This window comes from Typopeltis vanoorti, chromosome 17 (assembly GCF_054136105.1).
Source record: "Typopeltis vanoorti isolate ZY-2024b chromosome 17, IOZ_Tvanoo_1.0, whole genome shotgun sequence".
Taxonomy (NCBI): domain Eukaryota; kingdom Metazoa; phylum Arthropoda; class Arachnida; order Uropygi; family Thelyphonidae; genus Typopeltis; species Typopeltis vanoorti.
In genome coordinates, this window is record NC_143565.1 from 99,210 (window position 1) to 113,402 (window position 14,193).

At 34.9% G+C, this 14,193-nt stretch overlaps 1 protein-coding gene across 2 annotated transcripts in view; it reads right to left on the bottom strand.

Annotated features, from left to right (window-relative positions):
- Nucleotides 1-2,782: 2,782 nt before the first annotated feature.
- Nucleotides 2,783-14,193, bottom strand: part of LOC150097086 (2-Hydroxyacid oxidase 1-like) — a 35,782-nt gene continuing 24,371 nt past the window's right edge. For both annotated transcript variants that reach the window (XM_090407411.1, XM_090407410.1), the window contains 2 exons: nucleotides 4,501-4,570; nucleotides 2,783-2,958 (listed from right to left, as the gene is read on the bottom strand). In XM_090407411.1, the coding sequence (XP_090263537.1) occupies nucleotides 2,891-2,958; nucleotides 4,501-4,570 (138 nt within the window). In that variant the 3' untranslated portion in view covers nucleotides 2,783-2,890. The remainder of the gene's footprint in view (nucleotides 2,959-4,500; nucleotides 4,571-14,193) is intronic.

A 14,193-nucleotide genomic window follows, 5' to 3' on the forward strand; every position in this document is an offset into this window, starting at 1 on the left:
TATGACTGATTATCTCAGATATTACACAATGCAAGCAGGTGGGGCTCAAATGTTTATAGGGGCCCCCCCAATACTGCGTGGGTACTGATTAGGTAGCATTTTCAGAAGTGCCTTCTCCTTTCTAAGTCCACTTTTAAAACCTGTAGCGCAATTTATCGGTCGTCAAGCCTTAAAAGCCGTCCAGCATATGATAGGAGATGTAGTGGAAGGGGTACCTCTACGTCGAGCCTTTATAAACAGAGCTTCAGAAGCTGGGAAAACCATTGCTGAAAAGGCTCAGAGTTGATTACTTCAGAGAGGTCAAGGAAGCAAGAAGAAAAAAACGAATACTAAAAAGCGCATGCAAGACGACATCTTTAGCTGAGGATATGATGTCAGAGTTAGTCTTTCTTTCCCACCTCCGTGTCAACATGTGTGTGGAAAGAAGTTCTTATGTCACTTACCAACCAATATCCAGTACTGACAGTAGAGGTCCTGTGGAATTTTGCATACCACATACATCTGAAGAATACTTGGATTTGGGAAAATCATACCTACGCGTTCGTGTGCGCATCACTGACAATGATAATAAACCTATCGAAAATTCTTCAGTTGGTGTTGTGAATAATTTTTTCCATTCCCTGTTCAGTCAAATTGACTTTTTTCTCCAAGATAAACTAGTGAATGTGGCATCAGACACGTATCCTTATAGGGCTTATATTGAAAACCTACTAAAATATGACAGAGATGCTAAAAACAGTCAAATCAAAATGCCGTCTCCCCCCCCCCCATGTCAGCCTATTAAGAAGAGGAAGTGTGCGCCTCGAAGTCAAATTTGCTGAACCTCTTCCTGAAAACATCACAGTGGCTCTTTATCAAGAATTTCAGTGTACGTTATCCGTAACAAAGGATCATTCTGTGTTACTGGACTATGAACACTGAACAATTAGTAAGCATACTAGAGTTAGAACCCACCACAAGAAAAGTGGGTTTAGAAGTTTGTGCTCGTGATGAATTGCCACAACATTCGATCAGAAAACAACAGTCGATGTTCGTCGTGAACACAGATCCGACCTGGTTACCAACACTTGTTTTTAATATCAAAAAATCTCCCAATCAAGAATTTTTATTTTTTATTTATTTTTATTTATATTTTTTTTATGACAGTCACCATGTAATCATGCCGAGATGAATTTTTTCTTTTTAAATTCTAAGAAAGAAAGAAAAAAAGCTGTTGTGGAATAATAGTAACAATAACATTGACGTGAAAACTGTACAAGAGAAGGGCGACACTGCAAATTATCGTGTTGGGAAACAATCATGGACTTTTACCTACCAGGTAGAATGTTGTTGAGTTTTCTGTCCCATAGATGGCATTTTTTGCTTATGGGGTATGTGAGTGTAAGGAATTATCCTTTAAAATACCCATAGGGAAAAGTGCATGTGTCTATTGACACTATGCGCTTCGCAAAAGTGTATCCAAATCTTTTTGTTACGGAGGTCGTTTTGACTTGACAGCTCCATTTGTCTCTATGGGCAGAAAATGGTACAGGAATTTGGATGTTTTGTGACTCACCCCTTACTGCTGCTATCATAGATTCCAGATTAATCTCAGTGGCCACGCGAGAATTTAAACTAATGCCTTTGCATTTGATCGCAATCTTACCCTCCCCCGCCCCCCGCGTTCTGTAGGAATAAGATTTGGTCCTGTGGTAACAAACTCAACTATAAAGTCACCGTCGAGTTCGTCTCAAGAATAGCACCTCTGTGCTATTCTTGACGATGTGCTAAATTTTTGAAACTCTAATAAAGATAACATTGTTGCAACCCTTTCGTATTCTCTTCTGTCTTAGGCATGATGTATGAATTTCCCTTAACCACCTGCTTTCAGAACTGCCACTGATGCTCCATCTTCTCTTTCCATTACTCCTGCTACCCACTGCATTCCGAACTTCTTTTAAAACATCAGGGCATATTTTTTCTTCTTTATTTCCTCACATAATCTTCTTATGGTCTGTTCTGTGCCTTTAACTAGTCTTTGTCTTTGATTAGTGCATTTGCATCTAATTCGATGGCAATTCATTTATTTTGTCCTCTGGACAGCTCTCATATTGATTTTTATTGTAATGCTGATTTTCCTGGACAGAAGGTTCTAATTTTTTGTGTTTTCCTTGTTGTTTTTCATCATCTCTAACATCTCTTCTACTTCTCTTGTGCAAATCTTTTCAATTCTCTTTTCTATTCCTGACAAGATTTAGAGTGTCTTCAGATAATATTCTTTCGTCCTTCTTTTAATCCCGACAATCTCTTTGGCATATTTATTGGAGTCTCTGTTATTATTTTATTTTTGATATATCTAATTTAAAAATTTTTGTTATATCTTTTTCTGGCAAGCGCTCTTTGTTTCTTACTTGTCTTTTGTTAATAAAAGATAATGTTTTTCTTAAATAAAAAAAGATTCCATTTTGCCCAGCTGGCAGAAGCCGTGGGAGAGCGTATTTGTAGAGCCCTCATTACTGAATCAGTCATTTCATGGTTCTTGCAGGAAATTTATTTAAAAATCATCTTTAGCTCGCAAGCCGAATAATAATAGGTGATGGACTGGATTCGAGCCGAGGATCGTAGTTTGCTGGTTCCTGCTCTAGGGATAACAGGAAAGCTTTACAACGAGGTGACGATCATCAACAGAAGATGATCAGTATCTATTAAGACCAGTAGTATTTCTTCCGCTGCGAATTCAAAGCTCTCTCTCTCTCTCTCTCTCTCTCGCGCGCACGCAAACAGATGAAATAATAAGAGCCAGTGAAGAAGCAGAAATAATTTTATTGGACAGCTTTTTGTTGCAGACGAAGCTAATCATACATTAAGCGAATCTGTTCGCTATTCTTCGGCAGCCCTCTCCGGTCACTCCTCATAGTCTCGAGTAGTAATCCTCCCTGACAACGAGCTGTCGACAGATGTCGCTCAGTTTGGCACACCCTGAAACAGAAAGAACACATTAGTCAGCATACTCGCCGAGGCAGCTTCCTGGGATCAATCAAAGGCTCCTTTAAGGAGGCTCCTTCGTGTTGATTACAATGCTATTCAAAGCTACAGATTGATGGAAGTGGAAAGAAATCGCTAACAAAATGGTTGATTCCACATATGCACGTGGAATCAACTAATGAGAGAAGTTCTTTCTAAACATACTTCATCGTAAATGATGGATTTATTATCCCCTCAATTTAATACTTCATCGTGTTAAAAACAGCTGTTAACGCAGCATTTTTAAAATGTTTATGCTATTCGTTGGTAAAATGCGTCACTTCAGCACAGCGTCGCTTCTGGTCTCGATAAAAATCCAGAACCGAATAATCGGATTTAGTTGCGTAGGCTTCTGTGGAGGAGCATAACACAAATCCACAAGAACGAACCAAATGGGATATAGTAATAATTTTTTATTGACCAGTCTAGTAGTTTCGTGAAAACTTTTGTTTCACATCAAGAGAAATCTTGAATAAACTGAAAAAAAAAAAAAAAAAACGGTAATGACAGGTAATGTGCATGACGAGAATCTTTGAACAAGAATAAGAATAGAAGGCGCACATTCTATGCTGTGTCGTGGTCTACTGCCAACTACGTGCGAGTCGTGTTGAATTTGAGAAAACCAGACTTGATGTGAAATCATACCTCGTTTTCGTTGCTGTTCAGGATGTTTGATCACTTCAGCTGATTTTTTCAGGAAAACGTATAATTTATATGAAGCATTTTTGTTTGTTGCCATACTACTTGATGTTTGGTTTCAGTTGCTGCCAGTTCTGATTTTCATTTTCCTCCGGTATCGACGTCCTTCAAGTATCCCTGTACCTCTTGGTGTTCCTGTCTGTCCTGTATCGTGAAAACCACAGTTACAGCTGATCTTGTAGACACCGCGTTTTTAAGAGGTGGGTAGTGAGATTTAGAAGGTTTCAGGAGATCGGAGATCTGGTTGATAGGGTAGAAGGCAACTTTAAAAAATCAGTGTTCCGTCCTTCGATGAGAAAGAGCTTTGCTTATCATCTTCCTTTGCAACAAGCTTACTTTACACCCCTCGCTAGGTCGCTCAAAAATTATTTTTCACCCTCACCGCTAACCCTGATTTCGCTGTTCCATGAATCCGCTGTGCGAAGCTTGCACTCGAATCGCGCAGAAAGAAACTTCTGTGCAGTTTTCAGCAAAGAATCATTCGAGTAGCCCTTCCCTTAGTCATAGTACTCCTCGACCCCTCCCTCCCCCTGCTCCTTCCATTCCCAGTCATTCTCTTCCGAGCAAATACCGCTCGTGTAATTCGCCATCCGAGAATATTAAGACCTGTTTGAGAAACCGCTATTATCCTAATATCTTCGGTTACAACGAAAGCCTGCTTGCACCACCGCCCCCCTCCAAAAAAAAAAAAAAAACTGAAATAAATGAGACAGAAAACGAAAACTATTGAATATTGACCCTCTTTAGGAAACGGTTTGATCCCCCATTAATGTAATGTGAACGCAGTGAGATAAATACCTGAGAGGGCCATGGCCGTGTCCACTTCCTTCCTTAATATGTCCAAAACGCTCTTCACTCCTTCTTCTCCCTAAAAAGAGCAAGAAAGAAAAAGTGATTATGCAGGTCTGCCAAATGTGTAAGAAGGGCGTGTTTCGACAGTCCAAATGAATTCATGGTCGATCTCAAATGAATAATCTATAAATATCTCGTGCATCAGATGCACATAAATCTAATACACGAGTATAGAAATGTGCGAGTACTAAAAGATTGAATTCGTCGCCAATGAACAGTACTTTGTAATCATCGGTAGTTGAAGCACGTGGTTTTTCAGAACACATCGGAAGTATTTTTGAAGGCATTTCGATTTTATTGCAATTACGGTAAAGTGCTTTCCTGTCCTGTCATCGGGACTGTGTCACACTTCGGATGTGTCCGTCACGATTGTGTGCGTTTTTGTCACATATTTCTGTAAACACTTTGAAACGCGTGGCGGGGAAGCCGCAATCCTAGTTGTGATTTGAAAGCGATTGCGAAGCCGTTTCTTCCGTTAGGTGTGTTTGTTTCTATCGACTGACATTAAAACAGTTAAGTCATCGTTCTTATAGCACAGGACCGGTTTCATCAGAGTATTAACGAAGAAGTGCGTTTAGAACAACTTTGCAACACTATTGTGTGTGTGTTGTTAAAAGTTAGTGGAAAAGAAGGTTGTGCACTTGCGCACATTAATATTCGCTGTCCAAACCCTCGCGTTTCTAAGGGGGTGCACCTAAAAGATTATTCTTATTATTTCGCAACAAGCCTTGATACCCACTGCAACATCTGGGTACCGCGCAGAACCTCCGCTGTCCTGTTTACAAAATTTTCTTGTAATTAAACCCGATTTTATTTCATACGGAAGCAGTTTCGTCCGCAGATGAGAAAAAGAACGAGTGTTGTGAAATAGGACAATCGTCTAGAGACGGAGAGAATTCGTACAGGACTGCGTTGGTGAAAGAGTCGGGTTCAGCTTGTCTGGAATTGCAGCAGAAGCGACGAAGGTTGTGCGGTGTTGTCTGGCGTGTGTATTATGTGACCTGCGCGAGTTCTTCTGGCCAGACTGTCCGTTTACATGGAAGAAAAACTGAGTTTCTGGAAGGAGGAAACCTCCTTCTTTCCTTCGCACGAGACCCTCAAATTGAAACATGTCACGAAACGAAGGGCCACCAAATACGTGTGATGTTTGCTAATTTGATTTGAGGAAGTGATGAAGAATTTCAAGCATAAGTAAAATGGGATGCGCTTTAAACCAAATGCTTCCGGTGGGCGTGGCATCATGAGTCAGGAATTTACCTGAGGGCATGTGTGTCAATGGCTTCATTTCTTGAGTTTCGGTTCGTGTATGGAATTGTGGGTGATATTTTTGGTTCGCGTATGGAATTGTGGGTTATTTTTTTTCTTCGCGTATGGAATTGTGGGTGTTTTTTTTTGGTTCGCCTATGGAATTATGGGTGATGATAGAGATAACGATTCGTGTTGTGATTGGTGGGACACTTTAAACCAAATGCTTCCGGTGGGCGTGGCTTCATGGGATTGGAATGTTAGGAATTTCCCTGTGGGCATATGTGTCAATGGCTTCAGTTGTTGTGTTTTGGTTCGCGTATGGAATTATGGGTGATGGTTCAGATAAGGAATCGTGTCGTGATTGGTGGTGCACTTCTGACAAGATCAAGATCAAGATAAGATAAGGAATCATGACGCAAATGTTTCTTGTTGTTATTGAGTTTGGAATGTTTGGAATTTCGCTGGGACGCTTGTCTGTCAGAAATATCACGTGATGTTTTTGGTGCGTTTATTGCCTTATGGGTGATATTTAGAGATAAGAATCGTGACGTTATGTGTTTGGAAATTCACAGTTTCCAGGTTTTCTGAATAATTTAATTATATGCTATGTCACTCAAACATACAGTTTTTTTTTCTTCTTCTATAGATGGTTGTACTAATTTTTCCAATACAATTGGGGTATTTCTTTACTGTTAAAGGGTGGGAATTCTTAGAGTAAGTCGTGATGGCGACAGTCTTTCGAACTTTTCTGAATAATTAATTATATACTGGTGTCACTCAAACACACACATACTTTTTTTTCCACAGCTCATCTGTATTTTTTCTATATTCATATTCTAATCAACTTCATATTTTATTCATAATTCATCCGAATATTTTGATTTGTCTAAATTAAGATCATAAAGTTCAATACATAAATAAACAAATCGTGTGTGAATTCACCATGATTTCCAACGTATTCTTACTTACACATACATAACACATCAAAGACACTGTTTGTTCTTTTAAGTTTACATATTTATTTAACAGATATTATTTACAATGCAATATGCAGAAATAGGAATTTACATATATCACCAATGCAAATGGTGCTTTTATTGGCATAACATTTCTTTCACATACACTTTAGACATGAAAAGTCACTAATGTGTCCATGTTGATACTCTAATATACCCTGTGATTATTCTTATGAAAACAAAAAAAACTATTCAGTATTAGAATTATGCTTACCAAAAAACATACGAACAGTGATTATTGTATTACAATTATCAATTGTTATGTTCAAGTTAAAAAAAAAAATCTTACATTTCGTTCCAGAATGGGAACATCTTGGTACTCTCTAGGTTTTCTGAATATTCCAAATTGTGGATTAACATATATTCACAGAACACAAACACAAGTCTGAAAAGACATTTCACTTTTTCATTATAGGTTACTGTGGCTAACATATATTCACACCACAAAACACAAAACATAGGAGTTGAAAGATATTTCTGTAAATAACCAGAAAAGCTAGTGGACTACTTAATTTACTTTAGTATCCGATTGGTTCTCTGTACTAATTCTTTCCCACTGTTGCCCAACCTTGGTGGGAAAGTCTATGCGCTGTTTTGTTTAGGGTAAGTGTTATTTCCGGTTTCAAATTCCGATGGCTGTTAGAGTATGGAATTCTGATACGTGAAATTATTTTTTTTTCCTTCAAATTGATTGGTTTTTCTGTATTTTACTTTTAAAGGTCATATTCTAACAGAATAACTGAGCAGAATTAATAAATATATAAAGTATATGTGAATTTATTTTCCAACACTGTATATTTCTCATTAAGTCTTATCTTTAAGGTATCTATCTTATCCGGTTGCCTTTTGTTGTACGTAGGTGAGAAATCGTGTGGTTTGGTTTGAACTCTTGGTTTCTGTTGGGAAATTACCAATATAACTATTAATTTTACCTTCGAATCCTTGTGCTTTTAACCTATTTCTGTAAGTGGAATTTATTTATTTTATTTATTTTTTCTTTAGCATTAGTAAATTTGAAGTAACTGATATGACACAAACAAGGTTTTGAACTCTCTGCAGTTTTTCTACAGCAATCTTTTTAAAAGTTTTTGTAACATGTCATTGCTTTTAAATATCTAATGGCTCTGAAAAATAACCAAACTCTAACAGTATTGAGACTTTTCAGGTGAAATCTTCACCACTAAAATTCTAGCTATTAATTTAATACCCGATTATTTCTTTTGCTTCCAAGATTTGACAGGAGTTTCTTGAAATATTTGAGGGCTTACATGAACAAATAAGACTTTTAATTCAATGAATCAAAAAAAAATTCTCTGGTTACTTTGTGGCATGAAATTTCACAAGAAAAAAAAAATGTTATCTTCCTTCTTAAATTTGTATTACACATCTACGACACCCAATTTGTTCATTTAAATTTACACATTTTATTTGAATGAAATATTATTTACAAATTGTATTTACTGAATCTAACAATACAGAAAATAAATAAATTGAAAAATACATTAAAGGTTCTTCCATGCTTGTGGAATGCCATCGTATGGTTTTGACAATGTGACTCTCATCTGAAATTTAATTTTTCATTTGGTATTCGTTAGGAATTTATTATTGTAGTAAAATTAAGGGTTGCATATTTATATTTTCGAATCCAATAAATATACCTCTGAGAATTATTAAAAACACAGAATCTTTCGTTATGTTTCCAAAAGCATTTAAAAGTGCACATTATGTTTTCACGTTTTGGGCATCCAATTTCATTTAAATCAAGAACAGGCCTCCCTATTAACATCGCTAATGTTTTTGATTTTTCCCTTCCTTTGGCAAGTAATATATGATATTTCCATGCTGATTCTATCATCCAATTTCTTAGTTTGTCCAAAGATAGTGAACCAATTTCCCACTTCAGCTGATGGTTATATTTTATTAACCAAGAATTCTGTTTTTTAACTCTTTCATGTAATTCTTTCCAACTACAAGGTGATTTTGTTAATGCATATCTTACACTAATTCCATCAGAAATATAAATTTCTTTAGGAAATATATTTGAACTCTTATTCAAAAGAAATTGGCAGTCAATTATAGCAATGATAAGTGAAAATTCGTATTTTTCACCCACTGTCGATTTTTCATTATCGTTATCCTTCATTCTTCTTCTTCTTAGATTACTTCATATGGCACCACAAATAAATAGTTATTTATTATTATTATTTCACTGATTATTAGCTCTGATCATATACTTTATGTTAACTTTCGTTTACAAAATTCTAAACAATTAGAACTTTTCACAAAGAAACTTTCAAAGAATTTGTGGCTCACCCATTATTTTTACATTACCAAACACAAAACACCACAACACAAAACAGCAGCTGCAGTGGATGAACGATTACCTTAAGTCCAAAGTCACTCACCTCTATGGTAATTTCTTATAGTACTGTTTACACTTACCATGCCCTACCCTGACCATTCATTCAAAAATGAACCTTTTGCACAGATGACTCAATGACATGTTTTCGCATGCTGGTGGTTATACTGTTGGTGTGTTTTTATCTTACTTTGTGTGGGGAAACGTAAAATTTGTATATGTGTTATCTGGAGAGTACAAACATTTTTCTATACCAAACTTTAAGAGTTAAAGTCACATTTTGGGTTAATTAGGTGCTCTCTCTCTCTCTCTCTCTCTCTCTCTCTCTCTCTGTAAAATAACCAAATACTAACAGTTCGGATTTTCGATTATGTGAACGATTTGTTTTCAGATAACTCAAATAATGTAAAAAATAAAAAAACGCGTTTTTTTTATTTTTTTCCAAAAAAGTTATCATAAAAAACGCGTTTTTTTTCCTAAAAAGTTATCATAAAAAACGCGTTTTTTATTTTTTTTTTCCAAAAAAAGTTATCAGTATCAATTGGAGGTGACATCACTAAAAGATATTCACAAACGATTAGCTCACTCATCTCCACTAGGCTGAGCAGACATCTTCTGGAGGAGAGGGGAGGGGAGATAGTAGGGTGATGGGATTAGGTGGGGGAGCATTGCAGGGAAGACATCTGTCACTCTCTGTGATATCACAGAATGAGAGTCATATGTTCCCCAGAAATATCCAAAGACATAATGACATTGTTGTCATGTTTTGTTTGGCTATGGAATTGTGGGTGATGTTTTTGAGATAAGATACCTTGGAATTTTCTCAGGGTGACACACATACGTCATTGTCGTCATGGTTTTTCCAACAGCAAGTAGAAACATGTCCGTGAATTATCTGTGCAAAAGTTTCATTTTGGAAGGAACAGTCAGGGTTAAGGATCAGGTAAACAGTACTATAAGGAAAAATAAACGAGTCAAATGTCTTTGCAGTTACGACAATTCGTTCATCCTGTGAAGTTATCGTATTGTGTTGTGGTGATTGGTATCCAGGAAGGTAAAGTAAAGTAAAATAATGGGTGAGCCACAAAAGTCATTGAAATTTTCTTTCTTCAGGAAGATAGCACAAGACAAAACTCTTCACCTAGCTCTAAAAGGATGGAAACCGATTATTATTTTAGAAGACACATACATTGTGATGTATTTATCCAGGACCACTTGGGAAAAATTATGCAGGAAGTGGTCTGATATCCTCGGCTACTTGCAAAGAAGAGTTGACTACGAAATGGACCTCAGTGAGTGTTATATTCTGAAATGCCAAGATGGGGAACTAATACTTGATGTTACAGGAGCTGATGGAAGTAAGGTTTTTTCTATTAGTTGTGAAGAAGCTGAGAGATTTTCACCAAAAATATACGACATTGATAATCATTTACTATTTTTGGAAACTGAATTACCATCTGTTTGTATAATGGGAAAAATTATCGCTAATCATTTAAATTCATCAATGGTAAAATTAGAATTTCAAGATTTTATCCAATTCGATAAAGATTCTTTATTTTGGGACATTTACGAACATTTTACAAAAACTGTTTGTGTATATTTGCTGACAAAAGAATACACAGAATGTTTAAGGAGGCATGGTGTCATTTCCAGACTGACACAATATCAAATGTATGGAAGTGTGGTTATCATGGTATCTGATTTAAAAATTCTTTTGCATGACCAGCTATTTTGATGTAATGTAACCAAGAAACAGTGAGTAACAAAAATTTTATTCATTGAACTCTGGAAAATGTTAAGAGTCTAAACTAAATATTGTGAAATATTTTTAGGTAATTACATGTTTCGAATTTTTCTCAGTGAATATACTTGTAAATAGTATTCAGCAAAATAAAATGTTCATTTGTAAACTTAAATGAACAAAGATGTGTGTTTTTGTTGTTGTGTTTTTCCACAGTGAATTTTTACTCAGTTATTCTGATTAGATCTTGATATTTAAATCCACAACTTTATATCTTAATGCAATTCTGTTTAATTATTTAAAAAAATATCATAACTGTGAAATTATGCCAGGACATGGAAAAAAAGTGTTGAAAAAGAATATCCATGTATTGATTATTTTAGAAATTGTCTATTGCTACCTATTGACATTATTTGAGTTATCTGAAAACAAATCGTTCACATAATCGAAAATCCGAACTGTTAGAATTTGGTTATTTTACAGAGAGAGAGCGAGAGAGAGAGAGAGAGTGAGAAACGAATTAACACAAAACGTGACTTTAACTCAAAGTTTGGTATAGAAAAATGTTTGTACTCTCCAGATAACACATATGCAAATTTTACCTTTCCCCACACAAAGTAAGATAAAAACACACCAACAGTATAACCACCAGTATGCAAAAACATGTCATTGAGTCATCTGTGCAAAAGGTTCATTTTTGAAAGAACGGTCAGGGTAGGCATGGTAAGTGTAAACAGAACTATAAGAAAATACCATAGAGGCGAGTGACTTTGGACTTAAGGTAATCATTCATCCACTGCAGCTGCTGTTTTGTGTTTGGTAATGAAAAATAATGGGTGAGCCACAAATTCTTTGAAAGTTTCTTTGTGAAAAGTTCTAATTGTTTAGAATTTTGTAAATGAAAGTTACCATAAAGTATACGATCAGAGCTAATAATCAGTGAAATAATAATAATAAATAACTATTTATTTGTGGTGCCATATGAAGTAATCTAAGAAGAAGAAGAATGAAGGAAAACGATAATGAAAAATCGACATTGGGTGAAAAATAAGAATTTTCAGTTATCATTGCTATAATTGACTGCCAATTTCTTTTGAATAAGAGCTCAAATATATTTCCTAAAGAAATTTGTATTTCTGATGGAATTAGTGTAAGATATGCATTAACAAAATCACCTTGTAGTTGGAAAGAATTACCTGAAAGAGTTAAAAAACAGAATTCTTGGTTAATAAAATATAACCATCAGCTGAAGTGGGAAATTGGTTCACTATCTTTGGACAAACTAAGAAATTGGATGATAGAATCAACATGGAAATATCATATATTACTTGCCAAAGGAAGGGAAAAATCAAAAACATTAGCGATGTTAATAGGGAGGCCTGTTCTTGATTTAAATGAAATTGGATGCCCAAAATGTGAAAACATAACGTGTACTTTTAAATGCTTTTGGAAACATAACGAAAGATTCTGTGCTTTTAATAATTCTCAGAGGTATATGTATTGGATTCGAAAATATAAATATGCAACCCTTAATTTTACTACAATAATAAATTCCCAACGAATACCAAATGAAAAATTAAATTTCAGATGAGAGTCACATTGTCAAAACCATACGATGGCATTCCACAAGCATGGAAGAACCTTTGATGTATTTTTCAATGTATTTATTTTCTGTATTGTTAGATTCAGTAAATACAATTTGTAAGTAATATTTCATTCAAATAAAATGTGTAAATTTAAATGAACAAATTGGGTGTCGTAGATGTGTAATACAAATTTAAGAAGGAAGATAACATTTTTTTTTCTTGTGAAATTTCATGCCACAAAGTAACCAGAGAATTTTTTTTTGATTCATTGAATTAAAAGTCTTATTTGTTCATGTAAGCCCTCAAATATTTCAAGAAACTCCTGTCAAATCTTGGAAGCAAAAGAAATAATCGGGTATTAAATTAATAGCTAGAATTTTAGTGGTGAAGATTTCACCTGAAAAGTCCCAATACTGTTAGAGTTTGGTTATTTTTCAGAGCCATTAGATATTTTAAAAGCAATGACACGTTACAAAAACTTTTAAAACGATTGCTGTAGAAAAACTGCGGAGAGTTCAAAACCTTGTTTGTGTCATATCAGTTACTTCAAATTTACTAACGCTAAAGAAAAAATAAATAAAATAAATAAATTCCACTTACAGAAATAGGTTAAAAGCACAAGGAATCGAAGGTAAAATTAATAGTTATATTGGTAATTTCCCAACGGAAACCAAGAGTTCGAACCAAAACACACGATTTCTCACCTACGTACAACAAAAGGCAACCGGATAAGATAGATACCTTAAAGATAAGACTTAATGAGAAATATACAGTGTTGGAAAATAAATTCTTTATATATTTATTAATTCTGCTCAGTTATTCTGTTAGAATATGACCATTAAAACTAATATACAGAAAAACCAATCAATTTGAAAAAAAAATAATAATAATTTCACTTGTCAGAATTCCATACTCTAACAGCAGTCGGAATTCGAAACCGGAAATAACACCTACCCTAAACAAAACGGCACATAGACTTTCCCACCAAGATTGGGCAACAGTGGGAAAGAATTAATACAGAGAACCAATTGGATACTAAAGTAAATTAAGTAGTCCACTATCTTTTCTGGTTATTTACAGAAATATCTTTCAACTCCTATGTTTTGTGTGTTTTGTGGTGTGAATATATGTTAGCCACAGTAACCTATAATGAAAAAGTGAAATGTCTTTTCAGACTTGTGTTTGTGTTCTGTGAATATATGTTAATCAACAATTCGGAATATTCAGAAAACCTAGAGAGTACCAAGATGTTCCCATTCTGGAAAGAAATGTAAGTTTTTTTCAACTTGAACATAACAATTGATAATTGTAATACAAATCACTGTTCATATGTTTTTTGGTAAGCATAATTCTAATACTGAATAGATTTTTTTTGTGTTCATAAGAATAATCACAGGGTATATTAGAGTATCAACATGGACACATTAGTGACTTTTCATGTCTAAAGTGTATGTGAAAGAAATGTTATGCCAATAAAAGCACCATTTGCATTGGTGATATGTATAAATTCCTATTTCTGCATATTGCATTGTAAATAATATCTGTTAAATAAATATGTAAACTTAAAAGAACAAACAGTGTCTTTGATGTGTTATGTATGTTTAAGTAAGAATACGTTGGAAATCACGGTGAATTCACACACAATTTGTTTATTTATTTATTGAACTTTGTGATCTTAATTTAGACAAA